The sequence below is a fragment of the Neophocaena asiaeorientalis genome, unplaced genomic scaffold, assembly GCF_003031525.2.
Source record: "Neophocaena asiaeorientalis asiaeorientalis breed wild unplaced genomic scaffold, Neophocaena_asiaeorientalis_V1.1 scaffold221, whole genome shotgun sequence".
Taxonomy (NCBI): Eukaryota; Metazoa; Chordata; class Mammalia; order Artiodactyla; family Phocoenidae; genus Neophocaena; species Neophocaena asiaeorientalis.
In genome coordinates this window covers 1,412,840-1,436,059 of record NW_020173766.1, presented here as the reverse complement: position 1 = coordinate 1,436,059, position 23,220 = coordinate 1,412,840, and the positions used below count along the sequence as shown (strand labels likewise).

Genomic DNA, 23,220 nt, shown 5'->3' with positions numbered 1-23,220 from the left:
TTTAATTTCAGCATTCCCCCCACCCCCCGCAATATTCCTTCCCTTCCTAGAGGGTAATATTTATGGCTGTGTGCTGTGTATTATATTGCTTTAGTAACAGTCTTCCTGTAAGATTTTTTTTTTTTTTCTGGTACGCGGGCCTCTCACTGTTGTGGCCTCTCCCGTTGTGGAGCACAGGCTCCGGACGCTCAGGCTCAGCGGCCATGACTCACGGGCCCAGCCGCTCCACGGCGTGTGGGATCTTCCCGGACCGAGGCACAAACCCATGTCCCCCTGCATCGGCAGGCGAACTCTCAACCACTGCGCCACCAGGGAAGCCCCCTGTAAGATTTTTATAGGTACTTTATAATCATGTGTCAAGTGCCTGCCAGAGCCAAAATTTGTGCTTTCTGGGGAGGTATGCATGTTCTCTGGCCGGGCGTGTAGAGGTGAGCTGAAATAAAAATAGAAAGACCCTTGGAGGCCTGAGAAGATTCCCGACATGACTAATGTCAGTTGCCCTGACTTCCTCAAATGGCAGAATTTCTAAATCTCATGGAAATAACCAGGCATGTTTGCCTGAGGAAGCCATGACGGAAAAAACTATGATCTGACAACTTGTGTTACCAACATGAATTTTTAATTTACAACCCCACACATGTTTAGATATTAGTTCTTATTGCCTTGACCCAAAAATGGGGCTAGGTTCACTTTGGGAAGCATTCATTTTCATACGCATGCGTGCACACACACACACTCACACACACTATTAAATTGCAGTTGTGGAATTTGCTACCATCATCCCACTTGCCACTTGATCTAAATGACATTTGTGGAGATAGTTTTAGAAGTCTGCCAGGCTCATGACACAGGATACTTTATTTCTCAGTTTTCCTGTCTGTCTGAGTGGATTTTAAAACCTCTCTGTGAGATCTAATTTTCTTCCAAGTTAAAAGCTATGAATGCATAACAGAGTGATGATCACAAAGTGATTTTTCAAAAACAGTTATTTAAAATTTTTAATTCCTAAAACTCTTGGGATAAATGTTTAGGAGGGGGTTCTCTGTGGCTCCTTGGTATTTGGTTCTTAATGGTGCTAAAGCATCATCATCCACAATAACTGTTCAGAGAACTTCTCAGGAGCTCCACCATCTGCATTTAGAAAAGATACCCTTCTCCCTTTTTTTTTCTAAATTACATCCTGGTGAGAACAGGTGTTTGTATGCCAGGCCCTTCACCCCCAGTATTTTTGCTTACTTCTCATTGTCCTGCCTTTACAGTTGAAGAGCTGGTGAATGCCAAGGCCATGTCACCTTGCTGCATCGTGGAACCAGGATTCATAGTGGGCTCCTTCTATTCCAAAATGATGTCACGATGCCACCTTCCGTGATGGAGAACCAAGAGGGTTTAGAGCAGACTCAGATACATCTCTTCTTTTAGGGAGACAGTGGTAAAAAACTAGGGTTCATAAAATAGCCTTTAGAATAAAAATAGGTTATGTTTCTCTTTTTACTTTCTCACAGAAGTAGGCTTTTCTTAAGTGAATTTTAAGAAAATGATCATTGTGTGTATGATGAGAGTGTTTTTTTAAATCTATTTTAAAAAACTATTCTTCCTTCCTCCCTCCCTCCCTCCCTTCCTTCCTCCTTCCCTCCCTTCCTCCTTCCCTCCCTCCCTTTTTTTTTGGCCACGCCATGCTGTGCGTGGGATTTTAGTCCCCCCAACCAGGGATTGAACCCGCGCCCCCTGCAGTGGAAGCGTGGAGTCTTAATCACTGGACCTCCAGAGAAGTCCCTCTTTTCTTAAACATTTTTTAATAAAATGTAGTGTACATATGGAAAAATACACACGCCATAAGTATTTTGCTTGATGATTTTTAACAAAGAGAATATACCTGTGTAACTGGTACCCAGAAGCCCCCTCATACCCATCTCCGTCTCCTCCCTGCCCTTGGGTAACAACTGTCCCAATGTCTAACATCATAGACTAGTTGGGCTGGGTTTTTTGGGGGGTTTCTTGGGGGGGGCTGCATTGGGTCTTCGTTGCTGCGCGTGGGCTTTCTCTAGCTGCGGCAAGTGGGAACTACTCTTCATTGCAGTGGGCGGGCTTCTCATTGCAGTGGCTTCCCTTGTTGCAGAGCACAGGCTCTAGGTGCATGGGCTTCAGTAGTCGTGGCTTGTGGGCTCAGTAGTTGCGGCGCGCGGGCTGTAGGGCGTGAGGGCTTCAGTAGTTGTGGCATGCAGGGTCTAGAGTGCAGGCTCAGTAGTTGTGGTGCACGGGCTTAGTTGCTCCTCAGCATGTGGGATCTTCCTGGACCAGGGATCGAACCCGTGTCCCCTGCATTGGCAGGCAGATTCTTAACCACTGCACCACCAGGGAAGTCCCTGGGCTGGTTTTGAATGTTATCTGGGTGGAATCACGTACTGATTTTTGTTTGTTTCCCTTCTTTCACTCTTGCTGTACGTCTTTCGCTCTTGCTGTTCTTTCTTCTTGTTGTACGTGTCTACTATGGGGCTCTACCATGATTTATTAATCCATTCTCCTGTTGATGGACATTTGATTCATTTCCATTTTAGTTATTACGAATAGTAACTCCTGCTGTGAACATGCATGTGCACATGTCTTTTGGAGACATAGATATACATTTCTGTTGTGTGTGCCCCTAAGTGGTAGAATTTGTTATGTCCCTAGAATGGGTCTTAGGATATCCATGTATTCACATTTGTTGATGCTGCCAAAATTTTGCCAAAATGATAATGCCAGTTTACATTCTCTCTAGCAGTGTATGAGAGTTCCAGCAGCTCAAGGTAATCATTTTTCATAGTTGCCCCTTTTGTGAGATTGTTTTGGAGTTTGAATGTAAAAATCAGGTGTGTTGGAAAGTAAAATGAAGAAAAATAAATTGAACCCAATAATTAAAAGCTTTCTTAATATTGACAGTTCAGAAAAGGCTGATTGTATTGTAACAGCTGAGTCTCGTACACCATATTCTAGAAATTGGCTAAAGAGGCCTTATATATCAAAGCAAGTGAGGGAGTCTGTAGTGTTTTAGGTGGAGAGGAGCTTTAGTCTCTTATTTGCCACAGGTGTAAGTTAATAAATGGGAGCACGGTCCTTCCAACTAATATTTCCTAGGTTCTAGAAAAGTTAGCGGGCCACGACATTTATGTTAGGAGCTGAGGGTAATTATCCAGGTCAGTCTGCTAGGTTTTGGTGTTTGGTCGGAATTTATGGTGTGTGAAGGAAGGAGAAAAATCAGCCTCTGAAAGCCAGCAAGTTTGGGGAAGTGGTGAGAAGAAAGTCAAGACAAATATATTACTGAGTGGTGAATTTGTCCAGCTCTCTGACTTAGAATTTAAATAATTTTGTAGATAAATCACATGTAATCTTTCTCCACTTAACTGGCCATCAGTTAGTGGTAGAGCCCATTAAAAAATGGCTCATTGTTGTGAATCTGCCAGACTGTCAAACACGTATGGTCCCAGGCACCAGCGGGGCTAGTATAAATTGACACCTGTACATATTCCATTTAGTTTGTACCTCTGCAGTCCTCCCCTCCACCCCTTTAATTCATTCAAATGCTTAGAATTTTTGTATAGAGAGTACCATCTGTATGCTGCTATCTCTCTTCCTTGGCTTTTATTATTTGGTCCTACTCCTAACTCACCTGGGAGCTCCAGCTTTTTGTAGGTTTTGTTCTTATCTGTGATAAAGTGTCCCAAGTTGATTTGTTTCCACCAAACAGATAGTCACAGGAAGAATCTATAGTATAAAGTTGGCAAATGGAAACTGGAGGTAGCCATAGCCATCCTTATACCACCCTTAGGTTTTGTTGCTCTTCATAAAATACACAGCACTACATGTCGTCTTTTCATTTAAATTGAAAAACAGTGATTTCATGAAGTGGTTCCTAAATTAAAGGCTTACTGGTTCTTCCTGTAAGACCGCCATTCTAAATGGCACAAGGTGAATAGTCATGACAGCCATCAGTTCTTGAGCACATGCATGGTATCCCTTGCCCACACCCTGGACCATTGTATTCATGACAGCACATGGGGAACCAAGGAGAGTGGCCTGGGTAGTGGCTGCTGTTTCCTGAGGTGTTCTTGATTGTGAGCAAGGAGGACAGTTCTGACTGCAGGGCGTACCCTCCAGGGGCCTTGGCACCTACAGTCATCCCACAGTATCCACCAGGGATTGGTTCCAGGAGCCCCAGTGGGGGATGCATGAGTATCCATGGATTCTCAAGTCTCATATAAAATGGCACTGTACAGTGAATTCAGTCATCCCTCTATATCCATGGATGCAGATCCCATGGATACGGAGGAACAGAGGGCCAGGTGTATTTACAGGAAGATCACCTAAAAATCTAGTATGTAAGTGCAGTGTAAGCTCTGCCCTCCCCTTGGGCTTTTGAACCTAGTTGCAGGGCAGGAATAAAGAGGTAGATAAAGAGAATGGACTTGATGACGTGGGGTGGAAGGGCGAAGCTGGGGCGAAGTGAGAGTAGCATCGACATATATACACTACCGAATGTACAATAATTGGCTGGTGGGAAGCAACAGCGTAGCCCAGTGAGATCAGCTTGGTGCTTTGCGATGACCTAGAGCGGTGGTTGAGGGAGGCTCAAGAGGGAGGGGGCATGGGGACACGTGTATGCATATGGCTGATTCGCTTTGTTGCACAACAGAAACTAACACAGTATTGTGAAGCAATTATACTCCAATAAAGTTCCATTAAAAATAAATAGTAAATGAGGCACTCTTGAGTATTAGTGCCTCATGGATCTGGAGTGAGCCACCTGCATTGGGGAAGCCTTTGTTATGTGTCTCTGTGTGTGAAAAGCAGAGAGAAAAGGACATGTTGGTTTAAATATCTTTATGGTTTCCTCATTAATAACATAAGAATTTTTAGAAGTGCCTAAGAAAAATCAGAGTAGGAATTGATCTGATTTGATGAGAACTCAGGGATGTTAGACATGTTTTAATAATAAAACGAGAATATTTTGCATCAGTTAGTAAAATATTGGTTGTTCAAGGAAATTTCAAGCAAGGCATTAGGCACTTGACTTTTAAGCCCCCAAGTTAGACCCACTTACAGAACCCTCCCCGTGGGAAATACTACTTAGGAAAAGATTACAACTACTCATCACTTCCCAGCCTCCCTCTCCACCCAACTCGGAGCCCCACACTGAAGAGGGAAAAGGACTAGCTCGTCACATCAGCCAAGTCTTTATTATCTGCGGTGCCTTTGGTCCTGCTTGCATGATGTGATAACAAGGCTGCTGTGCCACTTTCCGGAGTAGCAGGTTATCCTTACAGAGAGAACAGTGAGGGCACAGTCTTCAACAAAGAGCGTCTGTGCCCCCCGGAAGCTGCTGCGGGAGGAGCAATCTCCGAGGAGCCTGGGCTTCCCCCTCGCTTGGCCCTGATTGTTATTTCTGTTCTCTGGGATACTCAGCCAGAGAGTGTGCCATGGATGGTTAGAAACAGCAATGAAATATGCTTAAGCTTGGAAATTCATAGGTTCCCTCTCCTAGTTTTGTGTTCCTTACCCACCTGCCTCTCCAATCCCAAAGAATAAAAATAAAATCCTTAATATTCTTATAGGCATGGTGGCCGTTAACGCTTTAGTATAAGATCTAATAAACCTGAGAGTGTGAGGGATTTTTCCACTAGGCAAAGCCTAATTTTAGCAAACCTTTCCATTTTTCAGGCTTCAGATGCCTGCTGTTTTAAAAAAAAAAAAAAAAGCTTGTATGTAGGTCAGACTCCCACCAGTACATGCTTTGATACTGCTGTTCTGAAGCCACATCTCTCTTATCCCTCACCTTCCTCTCTACTGGAAAAGGAAACACCTGAATTTTTTTTTTAATAGAAACTACATATACACACCCTTTATTTTGTTTGGTAAGGCCTGCTCCACTTCATTTTAGGTATCTGTAGGTCAGACTTCTTCATGTTTATTAAGAGTTAATGGAAATGCCTTCAGACATTGTCATCCATTTAAAAGTGGTGAGGGGCTTCCCTGGTGGTACAGTGGTTAAGAATCTGCCTGCCAATGCAGGGGACATGGGTTCAAGCCCTGGTCCAGGAAGATCCCACATGCCGCGGAGCAACTAAGCACGTGCGCCACAACTACTGAGCCCACGTGCCACAACTGTTGAAGCCCGCGTGCCTAGAGCCCGTGCTCCTCAACAAGACAAGCCACCCCAATGAGAAGCCCGCGCACCGCAATGAAGAGTAGCCCCCGCTTGCTGCAACTAGAGGAAGCCTGCGTGCAGCAACAAAGACCCAACACAGCCAAAAATAAAGAAATAAAAATAAATTAATTTTTTAAAAAAAGTAGTGAGACCTATATCAGAAACCAGAAAACCCAAGGACATTTAGATTTCAAAAGGACAGGGGTTGGGTTTCCCTGGTGGCGCAGTGGTTAAGAATCCACCTGCCAGTGCAGGGGACACGGGTTCGAGCCCTGGTCCAGGAAGATCCCACATGCCGTGGAGCAACTGAGCCCATGCACCACAACTGCTGAGCCTGCACTCTAGAGCCCACGAGCCACAACTACTGAGCCCATGCACAGCAACAAGAGAAGCCACCACAAGGAGAAGCCCAAGCACCACAACAAAGAGTAGCCCCCGCTCACCGCAACTAGAGGAAGCCCATGCACAGCAACAAAGACCCAACACAGTCAAAAACAAAATAAATAAATTTATTTTTTAAAAAAAGAGAAATCAGCTTTCCCACGGAAAGAAATACCCTTTTAAGGCAGGGTGGTGTAAAGGAAAGGAGAATGAGCCTCAGGGTCAGACAGCTCAGTCTCTTGTTCCTTGTGACTTTCAAACAAATTCCATAGCCTCTCTGAGATTTCATTTCCTTATCTTGAAACTGGGCCCTTACTTCAGCCTTCCTAACAACCTGAAGGATTCCATGAGACAACTGTCTTTGCCTGGGAAGTGACAGGCCCCAGCTCAGAGCAACATTCTGTCCCCTCCTTGTCCTCTAAATCCACTGCCATAGGCACACCAGCACCTCTGGATGGCACAGGGGCATTGCCTCACTCTTGGTGCTTCTTGCTTTCCTGAGAAATGTTTGTCTGTGCAAGGCCCCACAGTGGAAATAAACGGTTTTTCTTCTAGTTCTTCCTTTTTGCTGCCATCTTTCCCAAGGAGCCATTGTCCTCTCATACCTTAAATACCTATACCCCAGTGGCTTTATGGCTCTGTTTGTGACAGGAGGATAGAAGAACTTTGTTTTACAGAAAGCTTCAGGATTTACAGCAAGAGAAAGGAAAGGTATTTTCCAGCTGTTAGGCAAATAGCCTTGGAAAACCCTAAAGCTATTCTATCCCAGCTTGTTGCCATAAAGATATAGGGAAATAGGTAAATGGGCCACTGCTGCTAAGCAGGTAGCTTTGGAAACAGCACTGATGGGCCTGACAGCCGAGCCTGCAAGGCTTATCCCAGTGTGTTTTGGTAGTTATCACCTTGTGTCCATGTGCCACTGATTCCTCTTTGCCAAATTGTTTCTGGAGCTAGGTGTGGGTTGAATACCTGACCCATCACTTTATTGGCAGCAGGGTTTGTATCACATAGTCTGCTGGAAGACAGATGGGCCCCCTTCCTCCAGACCTTCATCCTCAGAGTGCACTGTATTGCAAACACCAGATCTGAAGCCAGAGTACCCAGGTCCGAGCTGGGCTCCCCTATTGATACACTTTATGACATTGGGTGAGCTACTCAGTCTTTGTTTTCCCCTTTCATAAACGTGGTAACTTACAACAGAAATGTAGGTCTCACAATTCTGGGAGCTGCTAGAGCAAGGTCATATTCCCTCCAGGGGCTCTAGGGGAGAGTCTGTTCATTGCATCTTCCAGCTTCTGGTGTCTGGTAGCATTCCTTGGCTTGTGGCCACATCTCTCTTTACTCCATCTTTACCTTCCTTCTCCTCTGTGTCTTTTCCTCCATGTGTCCCATATAAGAACACTTGTCATTGGATTTAGGGCCCACCAGAATAATCTAGGATGATCTTAAGGTCCTTAACTTAAATCTGCAAAGATGCTTTTTCCAAATATGGTTACATTTACAGGTTCCAGGTATTAGAACATGTGCATTATCTGTTTGGGGGCCACCATCCAACCCACTGCAAGGTGCTGGGAAGTGTATTTGATAAAATTATGTATTGCAGGAAGCAGAGCAGTTTCCTTATTGTTGATATAGTGAAGAAGAAAACATGGTGTTTGGAATTAAAGTTTATATCTCAGTTTTTTTTTTTTTAATGCTGACTGTTATATTAAGTCCTTTCACAGGAACTGTTTCATTTGAGCACAGAATAGTGTGGTAGAAAGAGAATTGGATTTCGAATCAGAAGACTTGGATCTCATTCCTCTTACAAGTTCTGTGACCGTAAAGAAGTCTCTTAACTTTTCTGAGCTTCTGTTTACTGTCTATAAAATGAGAATATTTGCCCTGCCTCTCATAAGGCAGAGCCAGTGACATAATAAGGCACCATAAGAAATAAACAGTTTCCCTGATCATACAGAGAGAGTACAGCAGATATTTAGCATCACTCTTTATAATAATCTCAGGAAACTGCGGCTCCGGGCATCCTAAATGACTTGTCCAAGACCACTCATCTGGGTTGGCGTGAAGTGGAAGTGAGATCGCACTGTTCAGCTTCCAGGCACTTTCATCTTCACTTTCCCTGTCGAGAATGGTATTGGGTGGCTCTCTGACTGGGATGCTCACTGGTCAGCCAGGAGTTTGGACAACCCACACCTTGCTCTAGACATCAAAGTATAAAAACTCTGTCAGACTGTTGTGGACGACATTGGTTAGGACTGAACAGTTGTGTGTCTTATCACTTATCACACACCTGGTCTATGCTCTTCCTTCTTTCTTTCTTTCTTTCTTTCTCCCTTACTCAGTACTCATTCTGGCTTTTTTGTAAAGGCATTCTTCAGTGTTCTGCTGTTGGTTTTCTGGAGAGAGAGACCTGAGACGGGCTGGCAAAATGTTCTTCCTGACTTGCTCAAGGCCTCTTGTCCAGGTTGAACTGGGTAGAAGGAGGGAATCTGCACCCATTGATAAACACGGGCCGTATTATCTGTTCTAGTGAATGGCTTCCATTCATCACAGCAAGTCCATTGAAAGTGTTCTTTCATCTCCAGGTTGGGATTCTATAGGTCTGGACTTCATACTAGGCCTCCTGCCCCCAGCAACAGCAAAAGTATCTCCTCTTGCCCTGTCTCACCACCTGGAATACCATCAAAAAATCATTAGTAGAGACTCAGAGAGTGGGGGAAAAAAAGCATTGTGTTTAGTAACGGCCTCACAGGTGTTTGGTAGGAAGGAAACTCGGAGAGTTACAGAGGACAGACCTTGATTCTTAGAATAATAAGGCTCTGTGTGTGCTACTTATTGCCCATTGGAAACTTTTGAGAGTTCTGTATCTTCCTTTCACCCCATCTCTGTGTTCCACTGGAATGACAGCCAATTCCACACCTCCTGTTCCCAAAGCAAAAGTCCTTCCCCATTCTCTACACTTCACATGCCAGTTAGGTGCCAAACCCGAATTCTTTCTCCTTCTCAGCTTCATACTCACCCCTCCTCCTCGTTCTCTTACCCACCCCCAGGAAGCCTGTAGGGTGCTGTTCTCAACTCTTATCTACTTATCCTGCCCTCATGCAGCCCCTACTTCTCTGCAAAAGCTCTCTTCCTCTGCCCTAGGCTCAGACTCCTCTGCATCCCTTCTTAAAGCTTTCCATCACACAGAAAATCAGGCCCATGTTCCTCATTTCTCCAGAACCTTTCACCCAGTCCCCTGTAGCCTTACCGGGCCAAGTCCCTCACCCCATTCTGTGTGTGTGACTCATCCGGTCCCCTTTGCTTTGATTCATGTCAGACAAACCAACCGTGGACAACTTGGCTCTGTAGCCTGGGCACTTTTTTTAATAACCTTTTGAGCTTGTTACTCCTCGGTGAAATGCAAGTGATAGGTAATGAGGTGATGCAGTTACCTCAGAGGGGTTGGCGAGTATGAAGATGCTACGTATAAATGGAACAATATTCATATTATGTTCTGATTGTGTAACTCAGGCTAGGCCTTGTGCTTAGGATAGTTTGCTGTTATCCTGTTCCTAATTCCCCTCCTTCACTTTATATACACACTATCCAAAGTCCCAAGTCATTCACAAGTTGCTCTTGGTTAACCAGAAGGTATTATTTTTTTTACTTGCTTCTTCCATAGTTTTCCCTTGATTTGCCTGCCACACCTTCATGTGTACTCATCCTTTGTATGGCTTGTAATATACTTGGCATTTGTTTTTTTATCTCTTGTGTCATTCCCTATGTGGATAGACTCTTCAGCACAGCCTAAATCTGTCCTAGCACTGTGGCACAGGCACCCAGCTTTAATTACTGAAGTTCAGTGGTGTAGTAGTAGTGGTAGTCTCAGCCCAGCACGTGCTCTTGCTTTCTCTGAGGTGATTTGATCAAGTTGTCCTCCAACAGATGGGCCTCTGGGGCTCCTCTGCTGCACTTTTGCATGATTGCATTATAAAGCACAGGAAGGTGGGCCAGAGGACCCAAAATTTGCTGTTCTTTTCATTCTGAGGCATAAGGTTGATGCCTCCCTATGCTTTTAAAAAATAGTCCCCCAAAGACAGTGGACCACTTCTCGTCCTGACTCTTGTATCTCACTGGGGTTCTCTTCATTGACACCCTGTAGTGAAAAGCTCCGCTCTTTGAGTCCTGGCTCATGGAACAGACACTGGAAATGGATGGTGTGAGGCTTGAAGCTTTGTGTGTCTTTCTTAAGACAGGCCTTTTTCTAAGCACTGACAGAGAATTCTTCACTTGAGTTATCTCCAGTACTGCTCTATATATTTTAGTTGCCAGTTAGCTGTCTGGTAGTCCCATCTTCCAAGCTTGAACCTCAAGCGTTCTTATTTCCAGCTGTCTCAGGACTATGCCTAGAAGCCTGTGTTCAGTTTCATATAGTTGACCTTACATAGGTGTGCTAATGTCCCTAGATTAAAAAAAGAAAGAAAGAAAAAACTACAATAGATTCTCTTTCCTTATTCTGTAGAGATTAAAATTTGTCCTTATATATAGCTTCAGCCTTGATTTGTGCCCATTAAACAATTCTCCTTTGTTTGTGGCTCTTTAAAGCCAAGCCCAGGAGCCAGACTGCTGAGTTGAAGAATTAATACATATCCACCACCATATCTAAGGGAGGTTTGGCTAACTGCAACCAAATCTGGCCTATCTCCTGTTTTTGTAGGGGCCATAGGCTAAAAATGGTTTTTACAGTTTACGTGGTTGGGGAAAACTTGAAAGAATGTTTATGTCACATGAAAATTATGTGAAATTCACATTTCAGAGTCCATAAACAAAGATGTTTCAGTAACCTATTTGTTACACATTGTCTGACTGCCTTCATACTACAGTAGCAAAGTTAAATAGTTGTGACAGAGGCCATATGGCCTGCCAAGTCCAAATACTTACTGTCTGGCTCTACAGAAAAAGTTTGCTGAAAGTTCTAAAGACTCAGTGTGAAACTGAATGCAGGAGGTGTTTCATGGTCCTTATGTCTAGCGTCTCCCATTGTGCACATCAAAGCAAGAGGAAGAGGTAAAGGAGTTGCCTGTTTCCCGTATGTCTCCCCCACCATGGTTCTCCAGAGCCAGTGCTTCCTGGTTGGGGAGAGAGGGAGAGATTTTTTTGTGAACAGGACTTGAGGATTCCAATTAGAGTCCCTTTTTAATTGTGATTTCACAGTATTGATCAATACCCTTTCAGGCATACACATTCCCACATAGCCTGTGCATGAAGCTCAATCTGGACTGAGCTTCAGTCCTTGGACTGTGCGCTGACTTGCTGTTAAAGTCCTTCTTTCCACTCCCTGTGGTCTTTGCTTGGCATTTTGTGTCCTCAGGAAGATATTGGACAATCCATTGTTCACCCAAACTAACCAGAATTAATGCTTTCTTTTAAGGATGTTTGGTAACTGTTTCTTACAGCTACTGTCTACCTATAGCAGGGTTTGGGGTAATCATTCACTTCACAGATCTGCCCCATTATCCCTCTGTCCCCCCACCCCACCCCAAATTAAAAGCTGGACAGAGAGATTATTACAGATTATTGCTCTGTTGATCTTTCTAATTGTTTTGGAGGGTTAGGCATTTGTCTGTATTTAGCAGTCTCGGGCAGTGAGTTGATTCCTTTTTTTCCTAGTACATTTACCTCAATACTTTAAATCTCCCTCCACAGGTCAGATACCAGGTCCAGGTTCCATGATGCCTGGGCAGCCCATGCCAGGCCGCATGATGTCCACCGTTGCAGCCAACATCCACGCCCCTGGGAGTGGCCCTACCCCTCCTGGTATGCCTCCAATCCCAGGAAACATCTTAGGACCCCGGGTACCCCTCACGGCACCTAACGGCATGTGTAAGTAGCAAGGTGGGAGATGTATTACCCCTGGGTCTTTTAGGGAGGGCTGTACACAGGGAGGCAGGCTTTTCGTTCTCTCTGGGGTTTGACAGGTCCATGGACAGTATGACCTGTGAGAGTGGGTTCCAAAAGACTGTTTTTTTAGTCATTGCTCTTCAGTACCCCTGGTGGACAGGTACCCAGGTGATGAGTGCAAAGTGCTCCCAGTTAGTCGGGCTCTTATGCCATACATAGCCTTTGTGACATGCACTCATGACTCCAGGGAGGCCAGGGGCATGCCTTGCCCACTCCTAATTAAGCCTATGTAATTTGAATCTTGGAAGGCATACAGAGCTACTGGTAGTTGTTTTCCTATAGGAGCCTTTTATGGATTCAGGGTTTAAAAGTGGTAGGTGTAAAGAAAAGAATAGGGGCTTCCCTGGTGGCACAGTGGTTGAGAGTCCGCCTGCCGGTGCAGGGGACATGGGTTCGTGCCCCGGTCCAGGAAGATCCCACATGCCGCGGAGCGGCTAGACCCCTGAGCCATGGCCGCTGAGCCTGCGCGTCCGGAGCCTGTGCTCCACAATGGGAGAGGCCACAACAGTGAGAGGCCCGTGTACCGCAAAAAAAAAATAGGATCTGGTTTAGGGCAGGAATAACAAGTAAGTTTCTTGTAGCCATTTTGATATATTTGTAGTGGCTGCTTAGACTAAGGGAGGAGTATTCAGGGCTGTGTTGAGAAGGAATTTGAGGTCTTAGCAGGCTCCATGGAGAAGGCACAGATGCTGCTGAACGATGTCTGCCTGGTGGTATGTGCAAAGCCAGCTAGCTCATTTCTGCCATGGGGCCCTTGTTCTGCTCCAACCCTGGCCTCCAGAGGACTGCATCAGAGCCTGGCCTGTTCTTTACTCCTGTAGAGCAGGAGTAATGATCCGAAAATGCAGCCGATAGTGGCCATGTTCCCAGCCACATCTGTGATACCAGGTCCATTTAGAAGTCACGTATGTGAGGAGGAGTTAGCTTCTGTTCACAATACAGAGCTAGGACGCATAGGAATTCCTGGCCTCCAGGAGCTTTAGTTGGGAAAATACGAAATGAACAAGTAGATAGTAGTATAGGGTTTACCATAAGTTACGCGAGGCTATGAAGTGACTTGAGTTCACTGTAGTTCTCTGGGAGACTTCCTAGGGCCAGGAGGCAGGGACTATTGACAGAGGTTACATCTTCTTTCTCATTGGACCCACAAGGTCCAAGGACAAAGTAGCTGCACAGAAGAAAGACAGCAATTAAGCTGGGTCAGTATAGGATCACAACAATAGAAAAAGGTATCTCTGAGTCAGTGATCAGAGGCCGTAGTCTAGTGGGTACCTCTTTTCCTTGGCAAGAAAATCCTTGCCTTGCCGCCTTACAGGCGGTATACAAATGTACTGGCTGATAAGGAGGTTTGACCAGTTTGCCCATCCCCTTTGCAGAGATAATGTCATTGGTCTTTACCACGGTCATGTCCTGCTGGTAACCCGCGATTTGTGTACAGGATTCCATCCTAAAGGGCCCTCAGTGGAGCACCTTGAGAATGTGGAAGGTTTGCTCCTGATCACTTCCTGCCACAAGTGAATTTCAGGGATTCTGAACCGGCTGACTTGGCTCCAGGGCACTGGGCAGGCCTCATCAGGCGAGTCGCTTCCCGTCTCCAGGCCCTGGTTTCCTCCACTGCAAGATGACACAAGGGATTAGATCAGTGGGCTTCAAAATGCTTTGAAGAGCCTTAGCAGTTTGGTGGAAATCTCCTAGGGGGAAAGTTGGGTGAATTGACTGGTAAGGAAGGCTGCAGTTTAATTATTTGTTTCATATGTTTTCATTTCCAGCAAAATCTAGTTTTAAAAATCCCTGGATTAAATTATATCCAGGGTTCCTTTGAAAAGCAGCTAAAATTGAAACAGGAAAGAGCCCCAGACACTCATACTAATTGTTCCCTTCAGGACCTGACCTAGTTTTGGCCAAAAATCCAAGGACTGCAGTTCAGGAGCTGTGGGGCCTCCCAGGACTGTCCAACTTGTCAGCAGCTGTCTCAAGTGAAGCTGTCTGGCCCTGCTGGAGATAGTTAATATCAGCAAGAAGTTTCTGATAATCTATTTTGTGCCCAGCTAGGCTAGGCACTATGAGAAAGAAAAGAAGACACAGAACTTGCCCAGGAAGGAGCTTATCATTTAACTGAAGAAGTAAAATTAGCAGTGAGAACCATTAAAATACAATAAAATCAAAATATAATTAAGTTCTGAAAAGGTCTGGAGTGATTCTTGGAAGGGGTGGGCCTTGAAGGAGATTGGGGCAGGTTCAGACGCCTCCCCACTCCCCCAACCTCATGGGTCAGGGGAAGCAACATGAGCAGTGACCTGGAGGTCCAGATGGACCTGCGCCATGTAGATCGCAGCGGCAGCAGTGCCTCACAGGCGATAAAGAAACGTTCTTAAGTCATTTTTCTCTAAATGGGCTCTTCCCTGAGCCCCTGTGTTTCCAGCAATGATGAGTTAACTTCTGGATGTGTTTGCAGATCCCCCTCCGCCGCAGCAGCAGCCACCTCCTCCACCACCTACAGATGGAGTCCCTCCGCCTCCCGCTCCAGGCCCACCAGCCTCGGCTGCGCCCTAGCCTGGAAGATGCAGGGGACGTCCACGCCCAGCGCCACCAGCTGGAGTGGGGATGACAGGACTTGTGTTACTCGGCTTCCTTGGGTTTCTTTCAGGATTTTTATTCTTGCAGCCCCAAGCACACATCCCTTATTTCCCCATTTCTCTTGCCACCCCTGTCCGTGCTCTGACACGTCTTGTGTTAGGTCCTCCTCCAACACTCAGGGGGAAGCCTGTGGTGACAGTGTGCCCTGGTCATCCTAAAAATACCCAGTGTCTCCCTGTCCCGGTATGGGGTATGCTGACAGTTTATCTGCAGGTCCTGTCAACAGTAGTGTTTCTATGTCTGTCATTTTTGCTCTCCTGCAGTTTTTTTGCTTTGTCTTATGCTTTTATGGATAATGCTTTATAATCATTATCTTTTTCTTTTTTTGGGGGGGATGGGTCATTATTGCTTTAAAGGAGAGCATCCTAAGTTAATAGGAACCAAAAAATAATGATGGGCAGAGGGGATAGCCAGAAGGGATAAACCTTAAGGCATTATAAGTGACCTTATTTCTGCTTATCTGAGCTAAGAATGGTGCTGATGGTGAAGGTTCATGAGACTTTTGCCACACATGGACGCACCAGAATTAAAAGAGATGGGGAAAGGGATCCCACTGACTTCATCCCTAGTGAGGACTGTGAGAGCCTCCAGCCTGCCTGGCAGAACATCCCCCTTTAGTCCCTGGTAGGGGAGAGCACAAGCATTAGAACAGATCCACTTCTTCCCCAGGCCCACTGGTTCTGGTTTTCTATGCAGATGGTTTGTTAGATTCCGGAGGAGGGGTGGGGGGCTTGTTCTTCTGAGGGCAGTGTGAGCTTTGAGGGCTGCATTTGGGAGGCATTCCTTAGTTTCCTAGACTAGCCAGGAAAGTTTTGGGCGTCTAGGGCAACGGCCACCCAATGAATGTAGCCCACTATTCACTGCTTTGTATGCATTCTTTTTTTCTCCCTCTTTAAAAAAAGAAAAAAACTTTAAAAAAAAAAGAGTAAGTAGATAGTGCTGATAAACATTTTAGCTCATGGAACTTGGTTAGGTTGGCTGGGGGTACAAGTCCCCAAACTACCTCTTGCAGTAGCCAGGGTGAAGGATTTAGTGAAGCGGTACTTTAGGTTTGGGGTGAGATTGGAGAAGTGGGGCAGGATCAACAGCCTCTCATCCCTTCTCCCTTCCCTGTCTGAGATCTCACATTCCATCTATCACAGGGTTGTCAAGGAGATGCTGTGGGTACCAAGGAACTCACTTGGCAATCAGAGCATCATGCTTTGAGGGTGAGGTTCTCGGGCTAGGAGAGTGGAATACCATTCCAGAGGAAGAGCCACAAAAATGCCTTAATATGAGCCCATTTCTACCCCTGCTGATGAGTGACTTAAAGAGTTCTTGGTGTTCTCTTCTTGTCCTTCTTCCCTCCCCTCTGTCTTTCCATGGGTGGGGAAAGGGTGTTTTGAGTAGAGCTTGATTTCCAAAGCACCTGGCCTCTTCACAGTTGCAAGTGGCAGTTTCATTTAGAATGCGAAGTGGAACATCTTTTGGATACCTTTTCTATATAGTCTATAAAGCTTTACATATGTGAGGGTGTGGGAAGGTGTTTATAAAACACCCTAGAACTTTCTTCCTTAATGTCAGAAAGCAAAAAAAAAAAAGGAAAAAATTAAACCACAGTTAAGATTTGCCTTTCAAACCCTCAGGTGTTACCTCTAACCAGGTGGCCCTGGTCACCATCAGAGTACTGGAACAAAGGAGACCCTGTTCCTTTTTTGAGTTTATTCTGGACTCTTGGAGTGGAAATGAGCTTGTTCCTACCGGAGTTTAATTCCATTGCTTTTGACTTCAGAAATACCCCCGTGCCTTTTGACAATGGCCAGGGTTTTATTTTCACACCAGTCTTTCCCAAAGGAAATTCATTCCAAATACTTACCTTTTCCACTGAGGTCTTAGAAAGAAAATGGAATTCTGGTTCATACTGTGGTCTCTTGTAACCTCAGGTCTTTAATGTGATCACTTTCAAATTTAAAAGATCCAGGTGGAAGTATTTTTACTATGCTGGTAATCTACAGAATACCTGAATTCTTACACTGTTATGTTTCAGTATAAGTGGTGACTTTTTATGTCTGATCTGGTTTCATTCCTGAAATACAGCCACCCGATTTTGTGAGGGGGGGGCATAATATGTGGTTTTTGTACAAACATGTTTCTCAATGTGTTATTTTGGAAAAGTGAAGAGAGGGAGTTTTGGGAGATTGGAAGAAGTTCATCAGGAAGGCTTAATCTCCCTCTTCTTCAGTGAATAAATGGAACATCACTTCTGGATTCTAGTCCCATTCTCTGCGTTCATGTACCAGTTTCTTCATGTGTCCCAAGAAGAGTCTAAATACTCAGCCTCACCTGGTCTTGGTCATCAATTAATGTTCAGTGGTGCGGGTTTCCTGACTGACTGACCACCTTCTCACCTTCATGAGGCTTAAGGAACATATGGTTGATGTGCCTTGCCCACTTTTTATTTCCATGGTCTAAGTGGAGAAAGATGAGTGGAAGTTCTCCAGGAATGGTGGCCAACATCCTGGCACCTCCAAGAGAGGAGTAGTTCTGCTTGGTGCAGTAGAGAATGTTTGTCAGGTTGCAGTTTAGACAGCCTCAAGTTGGAGGTTGGCATTGAGGTCAGATGATTCTGTGAACTTTGATACACTCTCATGGACAGCCTTTGAGCACCCACAGGTGCACGCCCTGTGCAGAATACGGAAACCAGTGCTTTCAAGATGCTTGTGAACACAGTGGAGCAAAAGAAGTGGATACTGTGCCAGGAGGTGAACACTTGGCTCTGCACGGAAGTGTGTCACCTGATTGTGCTGTACTTTCTGACCTGTTCGACTCTTCCCTCTAGAAGAGAGTGCTAGAGCCAGCTGGGTCTCACAGGACTCCTACATTTCCCTCAGGGTTGAGGAAAGTTAATCCTTGATTCAGTCTGAAGACTGGTTTATAAACCTGAGTGTGAATTCTTTTTAGAGCAAACCAAGACGTGTACAATTAACCAGGTTCCTCAGATCCTTCCTGTGGAATGATTCCCCCAAATGCGATTAAGAACAGCAGTTTTCCAACTTCAGTGCAGGTCAGGATCACCTGCGAGTTTAACATACAGCTTCTGGGCCCTATCCTCAAAGCTTCTGACTCAGCAGGTTTGGGGTATGTTCTGAAATTTTGCCTTTTTAACAGATTCCCAGGAGATCCTGATGCAGCTAGTCATGGGACCACTCTTTGAGAACTACTGGTTAAGAAGATTGTATGGTAGAGCAAGCTCTCTGCAGTTCCTGACAGTCATTCTGTGAGCCCGTTAGTCTAGTAAACATTTGAGAGCCTCCTGTGTGGCAGGCACTAAAACTTGGATGCAGTCATTATTATGAATAAGGTAAGGCAAGGCCCCTGTACTCGAGGCCGCTTACATTTTTGTAGGAAATTGGGGGATAAGGTGTATGGTCTGGAGGATACCAGACCATAAATAGTTTAGATAGTGCCAAGTGTTCATGAAGTAAAAGGAACAGTCTAATCAGTTGTTTTCTGGGGGACAGTGTATATTAGTCTGTGAATTGGATGTTCTTCCATGATTTCTGTCCTACGAGGTTTGGTAACCTGAGGGTTGACTTTCATTCCTGAAAACCTCCATCTGAATAATCAGAGAACTCTTTCATCTGGATACCCAATGTATCCAATGCCAACTAACCCCTGTCCTTTCTGCAAACCTCTGCCTGTGATTTTTATTATAAAGCTCCTGCTTTCTACAGTTCCAAGAGCATAGCTGTTATTCAGTTGCTCCACTGTTGTTGAAGGGGGACTTCTTCCTGGGAACAATGTGAAAGCACATTGATCCCCTGTTAATGGATTATCTCCACTGAAGTCATCTTTCAGAAGGAGATGGAAAGATACATTCTTGAAGGAAATGCTGCCTGCCTTCAAGCCCAGGACGCTTGGCGTTGGACCTCCTTGTGAACAGCTCCCCTGAACTTCATTTCCCTGTGGCTCGCTTTAGCCCTGCCACTACTCTTGTCATTAGGAAGCATCTTTGATCCTGAACTCCTTAATACAGAGCTGAGACAGGACTGCCATACCCAAAGGGTGACTAAAAGGGTAGAAGGAGAGAGTTCTATAAATCAACCTAGACAAAGTTTCCAAAATTAATTATAGCTACTTCCCTCTTGGACCACCCATCCCTATTCCAGCTTTCATGGGACCCCAGCAGAAGAGAGCCTTGTCTTGTCCCCTGTCTTCTTGCTCCTGGCCTGCCCTGTAGAACTGGAGCCATCTTTATTCCTTACTGCCCCCAGAGGCCTTTCCAGGCCCCTCCAAATGCATGGTGACTGATTTCTGGCAGCCACCTTACACCACCACCTACCCCTAGGGTACAGCCTTTGCAGGCCTCAGCAAAATCACCATGCCTGAATACAGTACAGTCACCACTACTGTCAAAACAGCTGTGACACAAAGGAAAACACCTCCCACTCTGGTTCTGCGGCTGTCTTCCCTCACTACCAGGTGGTCCTGAAGGGTTTAGGAAGTGGGTGGGGCTCTTGATTTCTTTGGCTGGTTTGGCCCTGACACTAATGGATTTCCCACGGCCATCCAAATTGACTGTGGCATTCCTTGTTCCAGTCTGCATATTGTGTGTTAGCTGTGGGGTTCCCGAGAAGCACTTAGGTTGCCTGCTGAGGCAGCAGGACTTTTCTGCAAGAAGACAAGCCTGGTTGCTCCATGTCTGAGGCTGTGTGGCTTTCTCCCAGCTGACTTGGCTTTCGGGTAATGAAGTTCAGGGGACTTGCCAATTTTGTAGCAGACCCACTCCCCAAACAAGATGACCGCCTCCGGGTTGTAATGTCTTTTTCTAAGATGAGAGCACTTGTGCAAGTTGAGAATCCAGAACTTCCAGAGAGAGGAGGTGGTGGTCAGCACAAAGAACTCAGGCCCCCACCCCTTGGCTCTTCCCTTCTTCTGGTAAAGGTGCAAGAAGGACCATTCCCAGCAGCCCATCACCAAAAATGTCGCAGAGCTGACTGCTCAGCAGCCCAGAACCAGGTATCTATGCAGCACACTGGCAGGAGAGAAGCCATGCTAGATGTCCCTTTCTGACTGATACAGGACGTAAGTGTGGACTGCTGTGTTGTACTCTGTTAAGAGAACACATCATTAACTTTTAAACACCCAGGTGGAAGTGGTGGGCAGGGCGAGAGGCTGGGCTTCCATTCAGCCAAGTGAGGCCCTACCTCTGCATCCTGATTCCTCTTCTGAAATCAAGAAGCAAGAATGAAAAGCCTCCATATTAAAATGAAAAGATTTGAAATTAAGATCTTAGTTCAAATCCTAGTCTTACCACTTCATTAGCATGATCTCAGCGTCCATTTGCAAGTGTGTAAAATGACCAGTAAAACATTAATAGTATGGTTGTGCAGAATAAGACAAATTAGAGCACTAAGAAAACTAAAAACTCAGGCAAATGGGGCTTCCCTGGTGGCGCAGTGGTTGAGAGTCTGCCAGCCGATGCAGGGGACGTGGGTTCGTGCCCCGGTCCGGGAAGATCCCACATGCTGCGCAGCGGCTGGGCCCGTGAGCCATTGGCTGCTGAGCCAGTGCGTCCGCAATGGGAGAGGCCACAACAGTGAGAGGCCCGCATAGCCCCCCAAAAAAAGAAAACAGGAAAATGGTAGTGGTTACTACTGAGGACTTAAGGCCAAGAACTGTGCTACTTCCTGTTCAGACTGAAGTATGCCCCCAGCGACGGCAACAGGAGCAGCTATGCCCTGGACAGCAGCCCCCTGGCAAAGTCAGTGGCTTTCTATGCACAGGGCGGCAGGATGTAGCCATGGCAATGGGCCTTGTGCCTTCCTTGGTACTGCCAAACCCAGTGGGAACTTCAGAGGCATGCAGAAGCCATTGCCTCAAAGCATCCCTGATGCCCAAATGCATGAGACTTGAATGTGGGGACATGAGTGTAAGCTCTAGAGAGAGGTCAATTTCCATTTCACTCCAGTTTCTATGCCTACCCTAGTAGCCCTTGTGCCCAGAAAAAAAAAAAATCACATTCATTTGACACTGTATGGTTATTACCACTTTCACACATGAGACAGGATACTGACTTGCCCAACGTCACACAGATCTGATGTCGAATCCAGCTGTTGCAGTCACACTCCACTGCCTTGATGAGCTTCTGCTATCTGTCTTGTGGAGGTGTCACCTAACCAGGTGTGCTGTGCTCGGTTCTGAAACTGCTGGTGAGATCTGCTAGGGAGGATCAGAATGAAACTGAATGGCAACAGTTGAGTTTAAAATCCCCAAATGAAGAAAGTAGTAACAGAATCTGTCTCCAGGGAAGGGAAGATGGTCATTGAGGAAGGAGATATTTCATATTTTAACTTTATTTTATACCATGTGCTTGTTTTACTTAATTCAAAAATTGAATTTAAAAGGATATACTTAAATATTTCACAAAGTATATTAAAATGAGCTAATAAACTGGGGTTAGTAGAGCTTTAACAGAGGGATGGGAAAAGGGCCCCCATCCAGACCTTTCTTATGAAAAACACAGGAGTGGTTGTCATGCTCTAGCCACCAAAGGACCCATCTGTGAGGCTTCCTTCCCACAAAGACTGGCCTCAGGAAGGAGGAGGTAGGCATGTACACCAAGATCCTCCACTCTGACAGCCATCACCCAAGAGTCGAGGAGACACAGAGAAGAGCAACACAGAATTGTACATAAGGCCAAAAAAAAAGAAAAGCTACAGGAAAGTAGAGATGGTGTTGGAGGGTGCATTAGTGCCTCTGGCAACAGGCAAGTGCAAAGTCCTGCCTGGCCCTCTGCTCAGAAAAGGTATTTCAAACTGGTATTTACTCTCCCAGTGGCAACATGAAGCCATGGAAAGAGCCTCAGCAAGTCAGCCACTTTGCAGGAAGCTCCAGACCCACGGTTCTGGGGTGGGAGTACGATGGTTGCCATTCATTCATTTATGCCTCCTCCCCACCTTAGGGAGCCTCCCTCTGCACGAGGAGCTGTACACTCAAGTGTCTTGTGGTCCAATAGAGAATTGCTGTAGACAATGACATCAGGGCCAACGTGTCTAACTACTTGGGTCAGGCTAAGAAGGCTTCAGGGATGGAAAGGTGATAGGAACTGAGCTTTCTGGGTTGAGTTTGCCAGGCAGACCTGGAGAGGAGGGAACAACCAGGACAAGCAAGTAGACTGCAGCAGATCTAGTTCCAGTGAGAGAAACGAACTTTGAATCAAGGCAACCCCATCCAGAGACATGTACTAGAAAGAGATTAGGAGAATCTCTATCTTGGTCGCTTAAGTGATTCCCTAGTGACAGAAATGAGAGTTTCTCAAATACCAGAGTTGCCGCATCTCGAGCAGTAACCCCAGATATCCTTTGGGTTACTAGATCAAGAGGCAGACAGTCGGTTTGGTGGACAAATTAGGTGACTAGGCCGTGACTCCCCAGCAAGCAGGGATCCAGAGATGAGTGGTTTTGGACGGCAGAGTGAGCTTTGGACAGGGCACACAGACGGTGGCCTGGCGTCCGCGTGTCCCCAGGCTGTGATCTAGGCCGCTAGCGACTACCCACCAACCTGAGCTTTGGTGGCCCGGGACACATGGGCGGGTGGCGTGGGGGGGAATGTATCCTGGAGAGGGAGGAAGGAGCCGGCATTAAAGGCCGCTCCCCAGGCTGCCCTGAGGAGGCGAGAGGGAAGGCAATGTAGCCACAGTTCCAGGAAAGTCTTGCCCCCTGCCATGGCTGGCCGTGCAAGGTCGGGGGCTTTGGCTGCAGACGGATTAGGTCTGATCCGATTAGGACCTGGGAGGTCCACTTCGCCCCCTTGCCTGGCGCTGTCAGCGACCGTCCCGCCCTCGTGGGGACTCGGAGACCTCCCGGAGACCCTTCTCCGCCCCGAACGCAGGGTCGGCGCAGAAATCCGAGAGGCTCCGTGCCCCCCGGGTTTGGCTCACTGCCACACCTCGGGGGCCGCCGCCGCTGCTGCTGCTTCTGTGGGCCACGCTGGTCCTCGCCACTGGGGCCGCACCGGGTAGGTACCGACAGCGACCGGGACCCCAGCAGCTCTCGCGCCCCACCCTGAGTCCGGGTCCCACTGGCTTCGGGTACAGG

The 23,220-nt window shown here is 46.3% G+C and overlaps 2 protein-coding genes across 4 annotated transcripts in view; both read left to right on the top strand.

Annotated features, from left to right (window-relative positions):
* SMARCC1 (SWI/SNF related BAF chromatin remodeling complex subunit C1) overlaps positions 1-17,400 on the top strand; it is a 176,019-nt gene extending 158,619 nt beyond the window's left edge. Inside the window, exons 26-27 of one of the 3 annotated variants that reach the window (XM_024751452.1) lie at positions 12,251-12,427; positions 14,961-17,400. In XM_024751452.1, the coding sequence (XP_024607220.1) occupies positions 12,251-12,427; positions 14,961-15,058 (275 nt within the window). In that variant the 3' untranslated portion in view covers positions 15,059-17,400. Of the gene's footprint in view, positions 1-12,250; positions 12,428-14,388; positions 14,932-14,960 lie in introns of those variants that run through there. The other 2 variants (XM_024751454.1, XM_024751453.1) reach the window with 2 other exon arrangements.
* Positions 17,401-19,867: 2,467 nt separating this feature from the next.
* Positions 19,868-23,220, top strand: part of CSPG5 (chondroitin sulfate proteoglycan 5) — a 16,443-nt gene continuing 13,090 nt past the window's right edge. Inside the window, exons 1-2 of the mRNA XM_024751434.1 lie at positions 19,868-20,140; positions 22,909-23,140. Coding sequence (XP_024607202.1) covers positions 19,868-20,140; positions 22,909-23,140 — 505 coding nt within the window. The remainder of the gene's footprint in view (positions 20,141-22,908; positions 23,141-23,220) is intronic.